The sequence below is a fragment of the Ranitomeya variabilis genome, chromosome 2, assembly GCF_051348905.1.
Source record: "Ranitomeya variabilis isolate aRanVar5 chromosome 2, aRanVar5.hap1, whole genome shotgun sequence".
NCBI classification, from domain to species: Eukaryota; Metazoa; Chordata; class Amphibia; order Anura; family Dendrobatidae; genus Ranitomeya; species Ranitomeya variabilis.
In genome coordinates, this window is record NC_135233.1 from 472,913,375 (window position 1) to 472,935,660 (window position 22,286).

Sequence of the window (22,286 nt, forward strand, 5' to 3'; positions counted from 1 at the left end):
CAGTTCGTGGTATACTGTAGAGCAGTGGGATAACTAAAGTAAGTCCCTGCTGTAAATCGATAGGTTAATAACCTTGTGGGTGTTTTCATCACATTGTTAGCAGTGGAGGGATAACTAAGATAAGCCCCCCTGCACATGTGATAGCCGTCTGGTGGCCTAAGGTCACCCCGATCCGTGACGTAGGGGTGACGATCACGGTGTGAATCGTGACATATCAGTCTTTGCCTGATGAAGAGACCTGTGTAGTCTCGAAAGCTTGCAATTTGTTACCATCTTTCAGTTAGCCATTAAAAGGTATCAACCACTGAGGACTCTTAATTCTAAATATTTTTCAGGTGTGCCCTGTCAGGTTTAATAAGTGGGATTTCTTGCCTTATAAATGGTGTTGAGACCATCAGTTGTGTTGTGCAGAAGTCTGGTGGATACACAGCTGATAGCCCTACTGAATAGACTGTTAGAATTTGTATTATGGCAAGAAAAAAGCAGCTAAGTAAAGAAAAACGAGTGGCCATCATTACTTTAAGAAATGAAGGTCAGTCAGTCCGAAAAATCGAAAAATTGGGAAAACTTTGAAAGTGTCCCCAAGTGGAATAGCAAAAACCATCAAGCGCTACAAATAAACTGGCTCACATGAGGAGCGCCCCAGGAAAGGAAGACCAAGAGTCACCTCTGCTTCTGAGGATAAGTTTATCCGAGTCACCAGCCTCAGAAATCGCAGGTTAACAGCAGCTCAGATTAGAGACCAGGCCAATGCCACACAGAGTTCTAGCAGCAGACACATCTCTACAACAACTGTTAAGAGGAGACTTTGTGCAGCAGGCCTTCATGGTAAAATAGCTGCTAGGAAACGACTGCTAAGGACAGGCAACAAGCAGAAGAGACTTGTTTGGGCTAAAGAACACAAGGAATGGACATTAGACCAGTGGAAATCTGTGCTTTGGTCTGGTGAGTCCAAATTTGAGATCTTTGGTTCCAACCACCGTGTCTTTGTGTGACGCAGAAAAGGTGAACGGATGGACTCTACATGCCTGGTTCCCACCGTGAAGCATGGAGGAGGAGGTGTGATGGTGTGGGGGTGCTTTGCTGGTGACAGTGTTGGGGATTTATTCAAAATTAAAGGCATACTGAACCAGCATGGCTACCACAGCATCTTGCAGCGGCATGCTATTCCATCCGGTTTGCGTTTAGTTGGACCATCATTTATTTTTCAACAGGACAATGACCCCAAACACACCTCCAGGCTGTGTAAGGGCTATTTCACCAAGAAGTAGAGTGATGGGGTGCTACGCCAGATGACCTGGCCTCCACAGTCACCAGACCTGAACCCAATCAAGATGGTTTGGGGTGAGCTGGACCACAGAGTGAAGGCAAAAGGGCAAACAAGTGCTAAGCATCTCTGGTAACTCCTTCAAGATTGTTGGAAGACCATTCCCGGTGACTACCTCTTGAAGCTCAGGAGAATGCCAAGAGTGTGCAAAGCAGTAGCAGTGGCTACTTTGAAGAACCTAAAATATAAGACATAATTTCAGTTGTTTCACACTTTTTTGTTAAGTATATAATTCCACATATGTGTTAATTCTTAGTTTTGATGCCTTCAGTGTGAATGTACAATTTTCAAAGTCATGAAAATACAGAAAAATCTTTAAATGAGAAGGTGTGTCCAAACTTTTGGTCTGTACTGTATATAGCTGACATATGCCTGCAACAGCCACAGGTGGATTCGGGATCCACCCACGGCTGTTAGCTAGTTAAATGCCATAGTCAATCTCTGACAGCGGCACTCAACTCGCGCTTACCGGAAGCATGTCACTAATCCCGCCCATTGGTGACCCTGTCACATCGTGGGTCACCAATGGATCGACATGATAACCTGAAGCAGACCTCTATGGTTGTCATTGCTGGTGACAACCCGGTGGTCGGCGCTCATAGCAAGTAAGCATTTCTTCTACACACAGTTGATCACATCATCGCCTGTGTGTAGCAGAGGCGATCAGAGTACTGCAGCTTCTAGTCTCCCATGGAGGTTATTGAAACAAGCAAAAAGTAAAAATAAATTTTAAAAAAATATTAAACAAAAAAAAAAATAAAAGTTCAAATCACGCCCCTTTCGACCCATTCAAAATAAATCAATAAAAAAAATCAAATATGCACATATTTGTTATCTCCACATTCCGAATCACCAGATCTATCAGTATATCAAAGTATTAACTCGATTGCTAAACGGCATAACGAGAACAAAAAATTCAAACGTTAGAATTATGTTTTTTAAGGTCACTACTACATTGCAATAAAATGCAATAATGGGCGATCAAAAGATCGTATCTACACCAAAATGGTATCAATAAAAATTTCAGCTCGGCACGCAAAAAATAACCCCCCACCAAACCCAAAATCATGAAAAATGGAGATAGTACAGGTCTCAGAAAATGGCAATTTTTTTTTTTTTTACAAAATTTTGGCTTTTTTTTTTTCACCACTTAAATGAAAAAGAACATAGACATGTTTGGTATCTATGAACTGGTAATGACCTGGAGAATCATAGTGGCAGGTTAGTTTTAGCATGTATTGTACATGGTAACAAAAACAAATGAAAAACAGCTGTGGAATTGCCCTTTTGTTTGCAATTTCACCGCACTTGGAATTTTTTCCCCATTTTCCAGTACACGTTATGTTAAAACCAATGGTGTCGTTCAAAAGTACAACTTGTCCTGCAAAAAGCAAGCACTCACGTGGCCATATTGACTGAAATATAGCAAAGTTATGGCTCTGGGAAGAAGGGGAGCAAAAAACAAAAACGCAAAAGCGGAAATACCTTTGGTTGTGAAGGGGTTAAGAAGTTAGTGCATGTTTGACCGGTCAGATGGATGTGCATGTGTGCGCAATAAGTAAAATTTGTCAAACTAAATTTGTGAAAAAGGAAACACAGTCTTTTAGATCTTGAACCATATTTTTTTTGTGTGCCTTAAACAAGGCGGTGTGGCTTTACAGAAAAAGGGCATGGTTTAAACGGCATAGACCATCTAACATGCGAAACTGCACCCCAAAAAATGCACCAAAATTTTGCTGCAAATTTCAACAACATGGTAAGCCAATAATTAGGTGACGTGAACTTATACTAGACAATGTAGATATGTCATGATTCCTCCGTTCAATTAATGGTTACTATGTTGTTCTATGGACACTGTCTTGCTGAGCTGTCTGTGTCTTGATTGACATCTTAGCTGTCTAATACTGTGATGGGCTTGCTGGGCTGTTGGTGTCTTGATTGACAGCTCTGCTGTCCAATCTGTGACTGGGATGTGTGGGACTTTCTGCAGGTGTTCATTGTTCTGGTGATTGCCCAGCTACTTAACTGAGCTGTCTGCCCCTGGTCCCTGCCAGACGTAGTTTGTGCTTCTTGATGAGTGTTAGCCTGATTCTGTCCTCTGAGTCCTGATCTTCTGCTGCCTCACCCTTTGGACCGTGTTCTGACTATCCCTTTGTCTTGTCTTTTGGCTTTTGATCCGCTATCTCTTGTCATTGACCCTGAACTGTGACCTGACTTACACCTTCGTCTTTTCCCTTGGTTATCTATGTACTCTCTTGGTATTGACCCCGGAACGTCTGTCTTTTCTGCATCACAGCCTGTCCGTGAGTAGTGACTAGCTTCACATTAGTAACTTTCGTCACAAGATACATGCCAAACATCAAAGAGCACGAACTGGCATACTTAAGTATACCACCTATAACTTCCTTGAAAGCACCTTTCATGAATTATTCTTACATACACACAGTGTAGTCCTAAATTATTAGTTGCAATATCAATTATCAGATTTACAACACTATGAGTCATCTTAAACATTTTATTTACCTTTGAATTTTTTTTCCAAAAAGAATCTGGCATCAGCTGAATGGGAAGATGTGTTTTCACTAGTCTTGGGGATGGTGCGCCATCGAGTTGTTCTACACCTATTAAAGTAAAAAAAAATATAATACTGATTTATGCATTCTGATGTAAACTAATGATAGAGACATTGGAATATATTATTTTATACCTAGCACCAAATAAAGAAAATTGGAGGACCATCAGGTGTATTTTCCTGTGTTAAAAAATACAGCAGATAAGTTAGACTTTTTTCACATTAGCGTTTTTAGGAATGCATCATAGGTTTAAGTATTTTTGATGGCAAACATAGCATTACTCCGTGACGCCGTTCTTTTCCATTAAAATTGCTGATGTCCAACACCAACAAATATGTAATAGGTGTCATGGGTATGTCAAGAATAGAAGCCATGACAGTCTTGAGAACCGAGCCTTCTTGGTCACTTTTCTTTGTACCAGTAGTATTCTCTGCAAACTCTTTTTTTAATAAATAAATCTGTCAATTATATTTTTTTTTTTTGGGCAGCACGGCTCATGTGTCTTGTTGTTAACACAACATGCTGTACAGTACTATTTTAGGCAGGTGCGGAAACAATTCTGCAAAGTAAGTGTAACGCTGATGGGTGTGGATACGGGCTGGGCTTACCCCGGAGGGGCGTGACTAAGTGTCTACCGGGTCTTCACTAGGGCCTCTGATGGTGAGAATAGGCAGAATTGCTGGTAGATGCCAGGTACCACTCCAGGGCAGTCCCTGGGGCTTCAGCAGTTGTTGGGAGAGTCAGACGTGTGTGCGAGGTACAGGATGGAGAGACTGAGGCAATAGTCAGAAGGTCCGAGGTCAGGGCAGGCAGTACGGGTTTTTTATTCAAAGCCGACGTCTGAAATTGTGAAGTCAAAAACGGCGAGTAAACAGGCCGGGTTGATAACGGGAGACAGAATAAAAAGGTATGCATTAACTAGGTACTAGCAGGCTAAGAACCAAAGTACGGGTGAGGAATGGAGGGTGGAGTCGTCTGATATATCACCTGTTAGCAGGTGATAGGCTGAGGAAGTAAATCTCTGCAGGATAGAATGGGTACAAATTCCTGCAGAGTTCGGCCCCCAATCAGCAGAAGACAACTCAGAGTGATTGTCAGGTACTGGGTGGAGCAGAGCGAAACACACGATTAGTAGGGCGGCGCTTAGAAGTCGTGCAAGTGTCCAGCGTAACAGTAAAATTGCTTTCAAAACTAGAAGTGTTAATAGCTTATTTTTATCAAGCAACATAATTCTAAGTGAATGAACAAAAAGGGAGGATTGTTCTAACCACAGATCTTCAGTGGATTTCGCTTGTGCAAATCCTTCTGTCTCATCACGTAATCAGTTCACAGACTTGATGATATTGAGATCAGGGTTCTGTGGCAGCCATATTATTATATCTAAGACCCCTTGTTCTTCTTTATACTGAAGATAATTAATGACAATGGCTGTATTTTTTGGGTTGTCCTGCAGTACGATAGGTTTAGAGCCAATTAGATACCTCCCTGATGGTATTACGTGATGTGTAAGTATTTGCCTGTATTTATTATCTTTAAAGGGAATCTGTCAGTAGGATCAACCCTCCTGAACTGTCTAGATGAGCATGCAGGTCGTAGAAAGTTGCATAAAATGATACCTTGATATCTGCGTTCCGATGTCTTATTTCTTAGAAATCCACATTTTTCTTAATAGATGAATGAGCTATTAACATATATGGGCCAGACATAGATCTCCCTAATAATCTGCCTCCAGAGCTTATTTTAAATGAAAGGAGACTTTACCAGTGTGAGACATGAAATGACTGACAGTCTGCTCTTCTGATCTACATGTCTCACACTGTTAATGTCCCTTTCATTTAAAATATACTATGGAGGCAGATTCTCAGGGAGATCTAGATCCAACCCATAGATCTGAATGGTTCATTTAAATATTAAGAAAAGCACGGATTGCACTGTTTTACTTGGGGCCTACGGAACCATTATCTATTCTACATCATCACAACATCATCACAACGTGGAGGATTACAGTAGAGCAGTGCCATCTGCTATATTGTCAATATAAGCAAACCCAATGTTAGCATTGTCAAGTCTTTGTAAGACTAATAAACACTGTAAAAAATAAAAGAAAAAATGTTTCAAAGTGTTAAATAATGAAAAGGAAAAAAATGCATAATTATTTTACAATCAAAGTTCTTTATTAAAGTAAACAAACAAGCAAATAGATGGTGTGCCTGAATTGCTGTTTTGTTCATCCACTCCCCAACATTTTGTATATTGATCAAGTGTCTATTAATCTCAGCAACCTAACATTGTATAATTAATTTATAATAGTACGGTATTATGTAATTGGTAATATTATTGCCTACCTACTGAGTGTCCTCTGCTTATACGCTCTAATTTGTACCTCTTTTTTTCCTTTAAATATTGTTATTACCTGTTTTTTCTTTTTTCAAACTTTAATAATATGTCTTATATGGCTATGTCAACTGAAAAAAAAAGTTATGACTCTTGGTATACCAAGAGAATACAAAAGAAAAAAAATACAGTACTTAATTCTAAAGACCCAAAATAGGTCAGTTCTATAACGGTTGTGCCCCATATAGATTAAGATAGTCTTTATTACCTGAAGGCATATTTGGAATTCGAAACTCTAGATATGGTACTCGATTATATATAGCATCCCGACGGCATTTTTCATGGTCACCGTCAGCATAAATCATGTCAACAATTTCACTTGCCCATGTAGTTCCTAGAAAAAAAAACCACATCATAATCTATGTAAATAAATTCTAGATAATTTCCACCAAAATAATGATATTCATATATTAGTAAATCAGGAATTTACAAATATTTTATACTAGAAAGTAGAGCAGAAATATAAAAAAATAGAGTGGTACAGGAAAATGTAACCAAATGGCATGGCACTTACTTCTGTTTGCATGTACGGTATGTTATGTGCATCGGTTGAAAAACAATAAAAGCAGTGGTTTATTTCACCATGTGCCTTATTAAATAATGTCAGTTATGGTTTAGTCAATTGCATTACCAGCTTTTGGATAAGTTGCAATAAGCAAATCATCAGATCGGGCTTCAAATTGTTCGATACGTTCCCAGTTTTCAGCAAGTTCTATACCCATTAGAACCCCATGTATAGGAACCAGTTTCTGAAGTGTAGAGAAGTCCATTGTTTTTACTCTATGGAAACAAATGTTGATATTTTTACATTCAGCAGGCAAGTCAATTATGCTTTAGGAGAGCCAGATAAGAGTTTCAATCCAGCCCATCTTTACCACCCACTGCCATATCTTATTAGTTCAAGCCATGTTAGTAATAGTAAAAAAAAATCCTCAGTACACATGACAATATTTTGCTAAGGACACGAATCAATGAAACAATCGCATCCGTTCACACCTAGTTTACAAAGCAGCCAGGAAAATCTGCATATCATCAAGGTTCTTTTATTCAGACTTGAAAACATACCATAAGGCTCAACTGAAAACTTTTTCAAGCTGTTTTCTGCCCCCCCCCCCTTCCAAACCATTTAATTGCAAATACCAATTGTAGGAGTAGATAAAACCCACTCATTTTGGGAGAAACTATGGCATCTCATTCTACTGAAGGAACTGATTCTTCTCTTTCTGGAATATGGAACACTTACAGTGGGGCAAAAAAGTATTTAGTCAGTCAGCAATAGTGCAAGTTCCACCACTTAAAAAGATGAGAGGCGTCTGTAATTTACATCATAGGTAGACCTCAACTATGAGAGACAAACTGAGAAAAAAAAATCCAGAAAATCACATTGTCTGTTTTTTTATCATTTTATTTGCATATTATGGTGGCAAATAAGTATTTGGTCAGAAACAAAATTTCATCTCAATACTTTGTAATATATCCTTTGTTGGCAATGACAGAGGTCAAACGTTTTCTGTAAGTCTTCACAAGGTTGCCACACACTGTTGTTGGTATGTTGGCCCATTCCTCCATGCAGATCTCCTCTAGAGCAGTGATGTTTTTGGCTTTTCGCTTGGCAACACGGACTTTCAACTCCCTCCAAAGGTTTTCTATAGGGTTGAGATCTGGAGACTGGCTAGGCCACTCCAGGACCTTGAAATGCTTCTTACGAAGCCACTCCTTCATTGCCCTGGCGGTGTGCTTTGGATCATTGTCATGTTGAAAGACCCAGCCACGTTTCATCTTCAATGCCCTTGCTGATGGAAGGAGGTTTGCACTCAAAATCTCATGATACATGGCCCCATTCATTCTTTCATGTACCCGGATCAGTCGTCCTGGCCCCTTTGCAGAGAAACAGCCCCAAAGCATGATGTTTCCACCACCATGCTTTACAGTAGGTATGGTGTTTGATGGATGCAACTCAGTATTCTTTTTCCTCCAAACACGACAAGTTGTGTTTCTACCAAACAGTTCCAGTTTGGTTTCATCAGACCATAGGACATTCTCCCAAAACTCCTCTGGATCATCCAAATCTCTCTAGCAAACCTCAGACGGGCCCGGACATGTACTGGCTTAAGCAGTGGGACACGTCTGGCACTGCAGGATCTGAGTCCATGGTGGCGTAGTGTGTTACTTATGGTAGGCCTTGTTACATTGGTCCCAGCTCTCTGCAGTTCATTCACTAGGTCCCCCCGCGTGGTTCTGGGATTTTTGCTCACCGTTCTTGTGATCATTCTGACCCCACGGGGTGGGATTTTGCGTGGAGCCCCAGATCAAGGGAGATTATCAGTGGTCTTGAATGTCTTCCATTTCTAATTATTGCTCCCACTGTTGATTTCTTCACTCCAAGCTGGTTGGCTATTGCAGATTCAGTCTTCCCAGCCTGGTGCAGGGCTACAATTTTGTTTCTGGTGTCCTTTGACAGCTCTTTGGTCTTCACCATAGTGGAGTTTGGAGTCAGACTGTTTGAGGGTGTGCACAGGTGTCTTTTTATACTGATAACAAGTTTAAACAGGTGCCATTACTACAGGTAATGAGTGGAGGAAAGAGGAGACTCTTAAAGAAGAAGTTACAGGTCTGTGAGAGCCAGAAATCTTGATTGTTTGTTTCTGACCAAAATACTTATTTGCCACCATAATATGCAAATAAAATGATAAAAAAATGACAATGTGATTTTTGGATTTTTTTTTCTCAGTTTGTCTCCCATAGTTGAGGTCTACCTATGATGTAAATTACAGACGCCTCTCATCTTTTTAAGTGGTGGAACTTGCACTATTGCTGACTGACTAAATACTTTTTTGCCCCACTGTATATGGTGAATTTGGTGAATATGGTGGAAGATATTGAATTTCCATAAGAGATGGCTGAATATTTTGAAATTTAAATTGCCAGGTTTGACAAAATTTTACCAAAATATCGATTAGTAATGAATCGTTGTGCTCCAAAACCTCCTACTGCCTTGAAAAGATGTATCACTTTGATGTCTCCTAGAACTGTATCTAAGCCTTTTCAAGCTCTTTAACACAAACACAGCCTTAGTAATGTTAAAGAGACCTCACCATAGAAAGTGGTGGCAGCTTAATAGTAACCAACAACCCATTCAATAACACTGAACAATGACAGTTTTCATGTTTTATTTTTAATTAAAAAACAGTTCAAAAATTATCTCCTTTACTTAATTGTGACCAGTCAGTCCATTCTATACAAAACACTGATTCAAACTGACAGTGTCACTGTTAGAGGTAACCTCATCCTGATGTGAGAGAGCAGAATAATGTGGCATATATTCCATAACACCCTTTGCTTCCTCCCCATTAATACGCTTGCGGGAGGCAAAGGAGGCCAATTATGGTAGTATGGTAGTACTACTGTGCAGTATTAGATTTGTTTCATGGGTCAAAAATTGGCAGTCCGAGCACAGACTGCAAAATCTGGACTGGCACCTGAATTCAGCAGTCTCATACATTCCTATGAGGCTGTTGAGTTCATGTTCCGGACATTATGGTGCGTACTCGGATCGTGAATGTTGAAGGCTCAGGTTGCAGGTGGATAGGTTTAATAATTTGGGGAAGTGGAATTTAGATGTCAATTGGATATTGTGGTTAATGTAATTCTAACTTTACCATCTAGAGTCATTTTTTTGTGAATGTTACTAAAATACCATCCATACATTATGTTTTGAGAACTCGCCATTATAAAGGTTTGCTGCAGGTTGTAAAAAAAAATGTAGTCTGTTATACTGTTCTACATTATCTTTATGTACTTCAATGAAAGGAAAAATCGCCACATCGAATGACTTTGTTTTTAGATTCGTTACTGTCATTGCAGTTTTCTGTAGATGATGTTCTGACAAAATATTGCTAGTTCATGAAAAGCAAGTTATTTTATGCATTTACGAGTTTGTACAAATTCTGGTAGTTTTTGTACATGTAAATGTTTTTTTTTTTAGATTTAATATTTATTTAATGTGTTGTATCTTTAACCTCATGATAACAGTGACAGAAGCAATGACACCCACCCTGTACAAACACTGACCAGCATGGAATTCTTCCAAAGTATATCTTCGAAGCAAAGCTTTGCAGAATGTAGCTGTGATTATAGTACATGTTGTAATTCAGAATAAATACAAGTAATGTAATGTTTTTGTAAAGACCCATTTTTGGATGTGGATTTATTTCGAGCATTCACTTTAAAGAGGGCCTATCCAAAAAAAATGTGTTCACTTATCAAAATCCCTGTGCTCCTCTTATCCTGCCGCTGTTTTCCATTTGGCATTTCGTCCCCTTGTTACGGTGATATGCCCTTTTTTCTTTTTTGGTGCCAAGCAGGCTTGTGACCCAAGAAAGCGTTTCACAAATTTTTTTACTTGGGGTGTGTACTACTCCCCCTTTTTGATGCTGCCCAATCACTGATCAGCTGCTGCCTGGTTGAACAGAGTGATCTTGCTAGTTAACACTGTTCAACCTGGTTCAGAAACTGCTGAGCAGTGATTGGGTAGCGTCATATAGGTGAAGAACTACAGCGCGAGTACACACTTTAAATATTGATGATTGGTCAGCATCATAGAGGGGGAGGACTACACACCCCAAGAAAAAACGTTTATGAAATGCCCTTTTGGGCCACAAGCATACTTGGGGCCAAAAAAAAAGAAGGAAAAAGGACATATCTCCACAAAGAAGAGAGGACATTGACAAATGGAAAACATCAGAAGGTTTAGGGGAACACAATGATTCTAGAAAGGCATCAAACTCATTTTTGGACACGTGGCTGGCAGGTCATCTTTAAGGTTGGGCTGATACATTGCTGCCACAGTCTAATTTTTTGACAAAACCATGGAAAAATTTTTACTATTTTGCAATTTTGCCATAATTGCGTCATGAAGACGCAGCACAGCCACAACATGGAAACACGGCCAAAAGTAGTTATCCGATGTCATAAAAAGTTATGCTTTGTTTTTGAGTTGTAAAATCAAAGAAGTTACTAATATACTTTATTTTTCAAGACTGTGGATCATTCTATTTCAGACCCTTGTGTCCCTGGTCTAGTGAGGCTCCTGCTGTCATTCTGATAAAGGCAGAAAGTTTCTGACCCTTCTATGTGTCTCGGTGACATGTTTGAAGGGGGTTTTCTGTATCAATAGCTTCAGAACTTTTGGGACTACAAAATGGACAATGTCCCAATATGATTATTAGCGAGTCTGACGCCAACTAATTTATTGGCATTTCTAAACAAGAAATCTATGTGGAATACATTAATGTCATAAGAGAGAACACTCACCGAAATGAAGCGTTCACTTCCTCATCTGATATGGATGTAAGTAAAAAATGCGTTTGCCTTCGTTATTTACACGGATTAAATGTATTAAGCTTTGGTTGTGTTTTTTATTGAAGTTTTTTATTTTATTCTATGCAGTTGTGTGCTTCAGATTTGTAACAGAAGGAAAACTGGTTCTTCTCTATAGAAATATGTAGAGGCATATTATGAGCAGGGTAACCAAATATGAGTTTCGTGCAAACGAACAAAAAGTGTTCTGTACATGTAAAGTAGGGTTGTGGAAGATTACCTCTTACCTTTTTACACCCATTGTGGATGGATATATTCATAGTTTATTCTGGTGTTTCAGACCCAAACTAGGATGCAGTGTAGCTACATTACAGTACACTACTGAGCTAACAAATATGCCCATTTAAAGAAGCAGTCCTCCAATAAAAGTATTTATCCTCTTATTATATGGCAATTGTCATATTATATATCACTGTGTACTTACAATTGCTCATTTTGCCTTTCTACCCAGATAATTCTTCCTTTTATTTGCTCTAAGTAGAAACAGGAAGTCTCTTTTTCCTGCATGAGTCATTCCCCTCTTCAATTCCTGACCCAGCTGCTCCCCCTTCCCCCCTGCCAGGGTCTTTTGCAATGACTCTTGACTCATGCAGGGGAAATTGAAGTCCTCTTTCTACATAGAGCTTAGAAGGATTCAGCTAGTCAGTCTCTAATCATGTGATATCATAGACCTAATGGAAAAGAGAACAATTAACTGCGTAGAAAGACAAAATGAGCAATTGGAAGGGGCTCAGTCTTCATGGAATTATAGAATGTTAGAGTTGGAAGGGACCTCCAGGGTCGTTGTGTCCAACCTCCTGCTCAATGAAGGATTCACTAAACCATCTCAGACAGATGTCTGTCCAGCCTCTGTTTGAAGACTTCCATTGAAGGAGATTAGAGTCTACTATGTGAGGCTCTATTTACACTTTTCTTCACATGAAATAAACTTTGGATACCTGCAATAGAATACATTGATTCCGCACCTTATCAAGAGGATACCGATTAAAGGGAATCTGACAGTAAGATCAACCCTCCTAAGCCGTCTATAGGGCTATGTAGGTGATATGAAGCTGAATAAAATGTTTAAGGGTGCTTCGTCACCAGAAACGCGTTGATATCGCATTTTATCTTTTGTAATCGCTGATGTTTTTATCCTCCACTGAATATATTTTCAAGTGAATAAAGAAGTTTTTTTCACTACCTCGTTGAGCTGGATTCCTCTTTTTTTCTTTGAATAAAATGTTACCTTGATATCTGCGATCAGATGTCTTATTCCAGAGAAATCCATATTTTTCTTATATGTAAATGAGCTGTTAAGATCTATGGGCCAGATATAGATCTCCTGGAGAATCTGCCTTCAAACCATTTTTTTAAATAAAAGTGGGTGTTACCAGTATAAGACATGCAATGACTGACAGTCTGCTCTCTTGATCTCAGTGCAGAGCTGTGTGTGATTATAACTGACACATCAGCAGGTCTTCTCTCAGCTCCAGTTTCCATCTCACTGGCAGCCAGTGTTGCAATACAGCAAAGCTATGAGAGCTGCAGAAAATGTGTTTGCAAGAAGGCGACGTTCAGTTCTCCTGTTCTTTGTTAGTTACATGTCTCACACTGGTAACTTCCCCATTCATTTATAATAAGTTCTTGAGGCAGATTCTCAGGGAGATGTTTGTCCGGTCCATAGATCTTAACAGCTCATGTACATGTAAAAAAAAAAAAAAGTATATTTATCTGGAATAAGACATCGGATCACAGATATCAAGGTATCATTTTATTCTGCTTCCTATGACCTACATGCAGATATAGACGGCTTAGGAGGGTTGTCCTACTGACAGACTCCCTTCAGGGGTGGGAGTGACTAGAGTATTAAAATAGTGTATCATTGGCTGTGGATCGACAGTGTACGAGGGGGAAAGAGGTGACGCATTGTTTTTATCTGAATAGGTATCAGGTACTATGGTGGGAAAATTAGAGAATGTAAATATAAAAGAATACACCAGCGCTGCCTCCCTAAAAAGACACTGAGCCGCAGGAACCGAGACAGAAAGGGGCTTTAGCTGTCAGCTAGTGAGTACAAACAGTGTAAAAAACAACTGGGTTGCGCACTCACCGTTGTGTTGCAGTGGTCCTGCCCGACGGACACCACCTTCCAACTGGACCCACATCCATCATCATATACCGGACCACTGCAACACAACGGTGAGTGCGCAATTCGCTTACCGGCTCTGCAGGCTCACCAGGTCGCATTTCTAACCATCGGTATCTGGTTCATGGTGGCCCCGTGTTGTGCTGGGCATTGCAGCATTTATCTCTTTGGCATTAATTCCACTGGCACATTATGCACGACCTAAGCATAGCATTGGGTGCATATTCCTAGTTGTTTCACACTGCAGCGCGAACCCAGTTGTTTTTTACAAAATTAGAGAATGGTATTGGTGGATTAGAAAATCAACCACAGTCAAAGATGAGCTAGGGAAAAAAATAATTGAGTTGAATTATTTTAAATCCAACCTATCCAATTTTCTTTTCCTTTTATTGTAGACTTTTCGAAACATTGTGGCTTTCTTTTTTTGCATGAGATTGTAGTAGGATTTCGCTTTGATATGATACCCTCTTGCAGAGTATATTGAATTGAATAAATTGTGCTAAATAGTCAAAAAAATCTCTAAGGCCAGAGCAAAATAGATGTGTATACAAAAAATACAAAGTTTTCAAAGTTTATAACTTGCAACCTGTGTACTTTTAAAGGGGTGGTCTGAAGCATAAATACATTTTCATTCTAAATCCCTACCTATTCAATGTCATCATCTAATCTATTTTCTAATCTATTTTAATTATAAAGTCGCTATCATTAGCTAACTACACTAACTGCTGTTTCTTTTTACTGCAGGGGGGCATAGGCTACGGCAGTGAGCGTCCATTTCCGGGGTTGGGCTAGTCGGTTGTCAATTCTGACGGATGCTCAGTAGATTCTTGTCACTATGTGATGTGCATAATGACAGTGCGCTCTCTCACTGGCTCTGATTATAAGTAACAAGCTGGCAACAGAGCGCACTGTCAGTGCTCATTGTAAGACGATTACCTGGCTTGTTGATTCCAGCAGTGCCACTGCAGATTATTCTGAAATTTAATTTGTATTTCAGAACATCCCTTCAACGTTTTCCCATATTCTTTTGTCGAGCCATGCATTTTTTTAATTAATATTATGAGGGTGAAAGTTCATTTCATGTGCTGAATGTGAAGGAAAGTGTTAATAGAGCCCTATATTGTAAGAGCTCATTCAGATATATATTTTTTTCACATACGAGAAAAAGGGTCCCAGTTTCATTTTTGTGTTTGATCAGAGTTTCATCAGTGTGTCATCAGCGTGTCATCAGAGTTTGGATAGAGTTTCATCAGTTTTTCTCTGCTGGGGAAAAAAGTTTCTCCAGCTTCTCCTATCAAACAGTCCCTGAAAGAACCCATAAACTTTCAGTGGCGAGTTTGATCAGTGGCTCAGATCAATATTAGACAGTGTGAATAGCTCCATAAACTATAAAATATAGGAATGCTAAACATGGATAGCAATGGTATGAAAAATACTGACGTCTGAATGAGACCTAAGGGTACGTCTCCACGGTCCGTTTCGCCGGCGGGATCGCCGCAGCGGCGAAGCCGCTCGGCGCTAAGCCCCGCCCCCTTAATGGGACGCGATGGTGCCGGATGTGTACAGTACACATCCGGGATCATCGCACCCCTCGCCATAGGGCCCTGTGATATGCCTTGCGGGGACGCTGCGTCCCCGCAAGGTGTACGGACATGCTGCGTTCTGAATAGACGCGCAGCATGTCCGGAGTCGCAGGGCCTCCGCGTGCGGGTTTCCACGCATAGTGGAGACGGGATTTCATAAAATCCCCTCCACTATGCTGGAACATCTGGACGCTGCTTGTTTGACGCTGCAGCGTCAAACAAGCAGCGTTTACGTACCGTGGAAACATACCCTAAGACTCCCAAAGAACACACATCCATATAGTAAAACTTGTCCAACAGTCAAATACTAAACTACTGTCATGAGGCAGTTGGCAATTGTCCTCAGTTTAGGTGGAAAAACAATTTTGTGATGTTAGCTGTGCTTGAATCCCGTTCAGCTGTCTCCATCTATTTCATAGACCATGAATGGAATGACAAGGTGCATGCAAAATCTCCACTCCATTCAAAGAGACCTAGGACCCCGGATTTATTGATCAGCTACTCTCAGCTGAATTATGACCACAAAGTTCAGTTCAACTTTCATGTGGTGATTTATCAACAGGGAGACATTCAGAAGGAAGACGAAGTGTACTGATCAATTCAAAGTTAACGTCTTATGCAGCCATGTCCAAGGAATAGAAAAAAGGTGGCACTCACCGTCCATTAAAAAAGGTCCTTTATTGGGTAACAGTTAAAACAAATTAAAAGTTTGAAAATTGCTACATTTTCCAAATTTTTGCTAAATTTCCATTTTTTTTTAGAAATAAATGAGTTATATTGAAGAAATTTTACCACTAACATGAAGTACAATATGTCACAATCTCACAATCAGTGGGCTACGTTGAAGCGTTCCAGAGCTATAACTTCATAAAGTGACAGTGGTCAGTATTCTAAAAATTGGCTCTGTCGCTAAGGGGTTAAGAAATGCAACATTTAATTACCACTTATTATCAGTCACTGGCTTCCAAAATCATTATGGGTGTTACATGGGAACTTAAGTATTTACAATTAAGGTACATGCTAGAACAAATTTAAAATGCAAATTAGATGATATTGGCTATGCAGTTCAATAGGAAAAGTACAGCCAACTACTTCTTATCTGTTTTGTATGTGAAAAAATAGACTTTGTGTCTCCACGTTCCTGGTGTACTGATGAAATTAAGATTTCATATTGCCCCTCCCTGCTCTTTGTATGGCGGACTAGCAAGTGTACACATTTTCAATAGAGGTCTGAAGACTTCTTTCCCTCTTCAACCTTATTCTTTGGCTTTCTTTCAACTTTATTTGTATGTGCAGAACTCCTCTCTCTGTCTTTTTTCTTCTTTATTTTCTTTTATCTGGTTGGAAATCCGGGACACTATATGGCAAGCAGAGGTAGCAGTTACATCTCGTTACTCATGCCCGGGGGGGACACAATTCCTCCTTGCGACATTAGAAGATGCCAGTGTTTTATTTGGTACCTGACAGGTGAGCTCTTCTGTAACTGAATTTGCACAGTCAAGTCTGCTGTACTATTGGTCAAACTGGCGCAAAAATATTGTACCATTTGACTAATAACACCTAAAAAAATACAATGATAAGTATGAATCCATTGTATTAATGAGGGAAGCGCTAACCTTGTGTCTCTGTTCCACCATTGACTAATGTATTCTATGTATCTACCTGTATGCATAGTGGCCATTAGTCAATGGCTATGAATTAGTTGTGGAGCTCCTTTTATGAATACTGTGTATTTCTTTTCTATAACATCTGTGCTGATTTGTGCCTCCTCTATTTCCAATTTGACCACTGGGCAGCAGTGCGCCTTTGTTGTGTGCAACTCGTGACAGCGGCAGTCCTGTTTTTTTTTCCTGGGACTTTTGTTGCTGCTATATAATGGAGCTATGGGGATAAATTTGGTCGAGGTTTGGATCACTCCTTCTTGAGAATCCTTGGCGGGGCAGTCTGCTATTTAAACCCCTGAAGCTCTGACTCCACTGCCAGTCAATAGCAATACTGTCCTGGTGTATAGTGCTGTGCTCCTGTTTGTTGTTCTGATTACTCCTAATCTTGGACCTTGGCTTGACTTTTGACAGCCTGCTTGCTTTGTGATTTTGTCTCTGACATGACCTCTTGGCTTTGACTCTGCTTGGCAACCATTCCTGCCTCTGGTTCGCTCCTCTGGAAATCATCCCTTCTGTGGAAGCAATTTACTGTACCCATTGTGAGACCAGATCCCTGTACAGGGATTAAAGGGTGGTGGGGATTTCTCTGGAATCTGCTAGATACAGTGGCTTCTGCCAATCCTGACTGAGGCAGCCTTTTTGAACTTGGTGCCTGAGCGTAGTGAAATATCTATGAATCCATTGTATTCTTTCATGGGTGCTATAAAACAAGGGACACAATATTATGTGGGGGGGCTTCTTGTGAAGACAATATACTGCATCTGTCTTTATAGTATGCAGCTCCTAAATAAGGCTGCATATTATAATTGTCCTGCATTAAAAAGACTGGCAAACACAGATAATTTTAAGTGTGGTTGACACTTAGACTGTCAGTTTTAACGGGGCTGTCCAGAATTGAACAACTTATTACTTATTCCTCGGATGGGTCATCAATTTGAGATTTGAGAGGAGATGAATTTCAATGTCAGAATCTTCTATAAAATCATACATTTATTCAAAAAATTAAAAAGTCACAATACCAAAACATGAGGATAATTAGCAAACTTGTTTCAGTCAAACATCTTTATTGCATTTGTCTGAAACACGTTTGCAAATTATTTTTCATGGTTCATGGTTCTCCCTTGTGGAACTACAAGATTCGGGTGAGCTGACTTCCCGTCACTATTTTTTCTTTTCTATCAATTCAAGATTGTTGCCGAGTTTTGGACCCAAACCAATCAGTTGAAATCTTCCCCTGCAGAGGCTGAACACAGGAGCCCCATATATTGCTGAGTACTGCACTTTATCTCCCATTCAAGTTAATGTATATAAAGTGGGGTACCACTAAGCAATATATAGATTGCTGTGTAATGCTCCGTACATTACCAGATTTTAGCAGATTAGTGGGTGTGCAGGTGTCGGATACACACCAATTTCCTACTCAAGTGAATAGGAGGTAAACATCAGTACCTGGCAGCAGCCACTAAACAATGTAGGAGCCGATACGTTCTGCCCGTACACTGCTTATATCTGCCTGCTGGCAGATAAGATTTCAGTTGCTCGGTAGGGGTTTCAGGTATCGGACCTCCCCCTGACAACCCTAGACAACGCCTTTAATAATGCGCCTTTCGTATTGTGTTTTTAATGTATTTCTCCTATATTGACTTTAATGAACAGAACAGCCTAAAACAAGAACAAAAGCCATTGCAAATGACTGCAATCCAATTTCCTCAAGAGCCAGCTCCGGAAATGTTTCCTTATACTGTTCCTGTACCAATGGTTTTCTCTATTGTTTTTATTTTGCTCTGCATTTGGGAAGTGCAAATAAAGAAGTCTAAAATTCAATGATGTATTTATGCCTTTTGCTGCTCTAGAATTGATTTTACCGATTGATTTAATTTCTTACAAGTTACAAGGAAACACAATTATGTGCGGAGAAAGAAAATATGTGCAAAATGAGTTGGGAACAATTATTTTGTTATGAAAGGTTTAAGAGTTCTCTAAAGAGTAAATTATTAGCATACTAAAGGTGAGCATTGTTTTTACATTTGTACAACATACTTAGTTAAACGGAAAACTTAAATCAATTATCTATCATTCTTTTTTTTTTTTTACAGGTTGACTTTTTCGAAAAACAAAGAAACAAACAAACAAACACTTTTAATTGTTTTGCCAGCATAACACTAATCCTTCCATAAATGTGTCTTATTATACATGAATGTGGAACTTGTTTTCAAATTTGTCATAAATCAATGTTATTCATACTATGTATTCATCAGTATAATAGTTAATAATTAGTTGTTTTAATTCAGAACCACAACGAATGTTGAGCTTACTTACTTGTCGTCTTCAAATATCATCTTATGTGTTTCTGTTTCTTTAAATGATCTTTGTACGAGATCTTTGCAACGTTTTGGAGTAAAGTATTCCACCGCTGTCACTTACTGTGAACGCTAGAAATTATACTTGGTTATTCATTATGCAATTTAGGTAAACATTAACTATTAAAACATAGGAGTGTCTATAAAGTTCATACTAGGTGATCAAGCTCAGATACAGTATGACATTGGTAATATGAGCCAAATACAGGCCAAAAGTAATAAAAGCAGGGAGTTAGAAACTAGGCAAGCCATATGAATGATCGTCAGCTGCGTTCCCCAACACTTCCATGTACAATTCTTATGCAGGGGTCGAAGGCAGGACCGAAACGCGCGTCGGGGCGGACACGCAATCTCTGGGGACCCCTGCATAAGAATTGTGTCCAGGTACTTTGTAATAATTGTACACCTGCTTAATGTGTACTCCTGCACCGGGGCATACTGATCATCTTTTTCTATACATATACCTCGGCCTGTGATTTTGTGATATTATGTTACAATTATACCATGACATAATTACTTTATATATAGTCATTGTTATCATTGTTTCCATGTCTGATATTATGTGATATATATACATTTTATGATATATTGCAGGTGTCCCTACATTGTGCTCCCCTTTTTGTCACAGCTTGCTACTACATGTGTATCATGTCCCTTTCATCTTGCCCTGTAAGTGTAATTTTCTTAATATAATAAAATGTATTAACTATGTCATTTGATCTCTGTGCATGTTTTATACTCTGTAGATGTAATCATAGCATAAAATATACGAATACAATTAAATAACAGGCAGAAACCTATATTGATAAGTTTTTGCACTCTTTTTGGCCTTTGATCTGTTAGTTTCAAGAGTTATAAACAGCAATAATTTACTTTCATCTACATTGAAGGCTGGTTATTGATTTTCAGTAGATTATCAATTGCACATTCTGTTGTTAGGGTTAAAGATATTGTTTCAGCAAGACAACTTTTGTGAGAAGAGAGGAATAGAGTAAGAGAGTGGTGGACAGACAGAGGGCGCTGCTGCTTTCTAGTAAGGGTTGTGTCTCACACCAGTGCTGGATTCACATCTACAATGCTCAGTAATGCTGAATTACACCCTCCATGCTTCTGCTACTGAGTATGTGCTAGCCAGAAACCCTAGCAGCTGATGAGATGAGGTAGACTGAGCTTCAACATCCAGACTTGTTGGTAGAGTGTCTCTTTGTCTTCTCAGATGTCACTCCAAAAATGTTCTACGGCTATGTTCACATGTTGTATTTTTTGCAGCTTTTTCTAATGCAAATTAAAAGCTCCTTTTTACAGTACGAGCAAAAGCTATGAGATTTCAGAAATATCATGCACAAGTTTTTTTTTTCCTGACTGAATTGGAAAACTGCTGCGTTTTTGAAAACTGCAGAATGTCAATTCTTTCAGCGTTTTTGCAGTGATTTTTCAACATAGAAAGCAAAGACACAGTATAAAATACTGCAAAGAATACAGCCACGCAATTTTGCAGATTGTTTGCTGCTTTTTTGTTGAATAAAACGAACTTTATTAAACATGTACTGTAGACAAAGGGCACACATAATCTGCACCAAAAAATGCAGAAAACAATGCAGAAAAAAGCAGCAAAACCTGCTTTTTGTAAGCAGCTTCTCTACTGCCAAGGTTTTACCTGCAGAAAAAAAGCGCAGAAAAATGCAACATGTGAACATAGCGTAATACTGCATTCAATAAGTGGTAGGAAAAGACAGAAAAGGGGCCCTACTAAGGAATAAATCTAACAGGAATCTGGTAGATGTCCAGAATATGGTAGCAGTCCTCATTGATGAATATGGCCAATCACAAATCAACATATTGTGATCTATCAAGAATAATTATACCCTCCCATGATTGGCCAATATCTTATCACCACGTTTAGAACACAAAAGAGATCTCAACTCATCCTTTGAAAAATTCTCACCTCCTCTTTGATTTCCACATACTCTTTCTTGCAAGGCTACATAGTACTGTCCGCATCCATCACTAGGGATAGTTTGTGCTTTGGAGCATACAATCCATATAGAAACCTGACCCCACATCTTGTTGCCTTTTTTTTCGAAAACTTTGTCAAAAGGCACGGATTAGGAATACTCTTCTACAATTTCCAGTTCCGTATATCGCAATCTGTCATGTATTTTTATGAATTTTATCCATTTCAGTTTCTGGGAAAAAAGGGCAATATCCTTAAACTTAAAGTACTTGTTATAAAAAAAATCAGTTTTTATCATACTATGGCCATATTTCATCTACTTTTCAACCATAAGCCCGTCAATATAATGTTAAACAAGCTAGTACAGACTCAAATTTATTTTAAAATTTTAACTAAATCGCAAGTGAAAAAAAAAACAGCCGGCATTTTTTTAAAAAAAAAAACATGCATTTTATCCTTACTGTACCTTAAAGCTACTTTCACACTTGCGTCGGTACTGGGCTGTCACAATGCGTCGGCCCGACGCACGTTGTGAAAATTGTGCACAACGTGGGCAGCGGATGCAGTTTTTCAATGCATCCGTTCCCCAGTCTATATCAAGGGGAGGAGGGGGCGGAGTTCCGGCCGCACATGCGCGGTCGGAAATGGCGAACGCGATGTACAAAAAAAGTTACATTGAACCTTTTTTGTGACGACGGTTCGCCAAAACACGACGGATCCAGTGCACAACGGACGCGACGTGTGGCCATCCGTCGCGATCCGTCGGCAATACAAGTCTATGGGCAAAAAACGCATCCTGCAGGCACATTTGCAGGATCCGTTTTTTTGCCCAAAATGACGGATTGCGACGGATGGCAAAAAACGCAAGTGTGAAAGTAGCCTAAATCTGAAAAGAAATGTCTCACCTTTTTTGGCAGGTCTTCA

General features: G+C 39.4%; 2 protein-coding genes across 5 annotated transcripts in view; one reads left to right on the forward strand and one right to left on the reverse strand.

Annotated features, from left to right (window-relative positions):
• SLC25A45 (solute carrier family 25 member 45) overlaps positions 1–22,286 on the forward strand; it is an 80,310-nt gene that overhangs the window by 23,556 nt on the left and 34,468 nt on the right. For 2 of the 4 annotated variants that reach the window (XM_077287759.1, XM_077287760.1), the window contains exon 3: positions 20,003–20,077. The gene's annotated coding sequence lies outside the window, so the exon portion shown is untranslated. Of the gene's footprint in view, positions 1–16,609; positions 16,852–20,002; positions 20,078–22,286 lie in introns of those variants that run through there. The other 2 variants (XM_077287761.1, XM_077287762.1) reach the window with 2 other exon arrangements.
• LOC143806822 (sulfotransferase 1 family member D1-like) overlaps positions 1–22,286 on the reverse strand; it is a 75,595-nt gene that overhangs the window by 7,258 nt on the left and 46,051 nt on the right. Inside the window, exons 2-5 of the mRNA XM_077287758.1 lie at positions 19,368–19,480; positions 6,926–7,074; positions 6,503–6,628; positions 3,851–3,948 (exon numbers count right to left, since the gene is read on the reverse strand). Coding sequence (XP_077143873.1) covers positions 3,851–3,948; positions 6,503–6,628; positions 6,926–7,074; positions 19,368–19,387 — 393 coding nt within the window. The 5' untranslated portion in view covers positions 19,388–19,480. The remainder of the gene's footprint in view (positions 1–3,850; positions 3,949–6,502; positions 6,629–6,925; positions 7,075–19,367; positions 19,481–22,286) is intronic.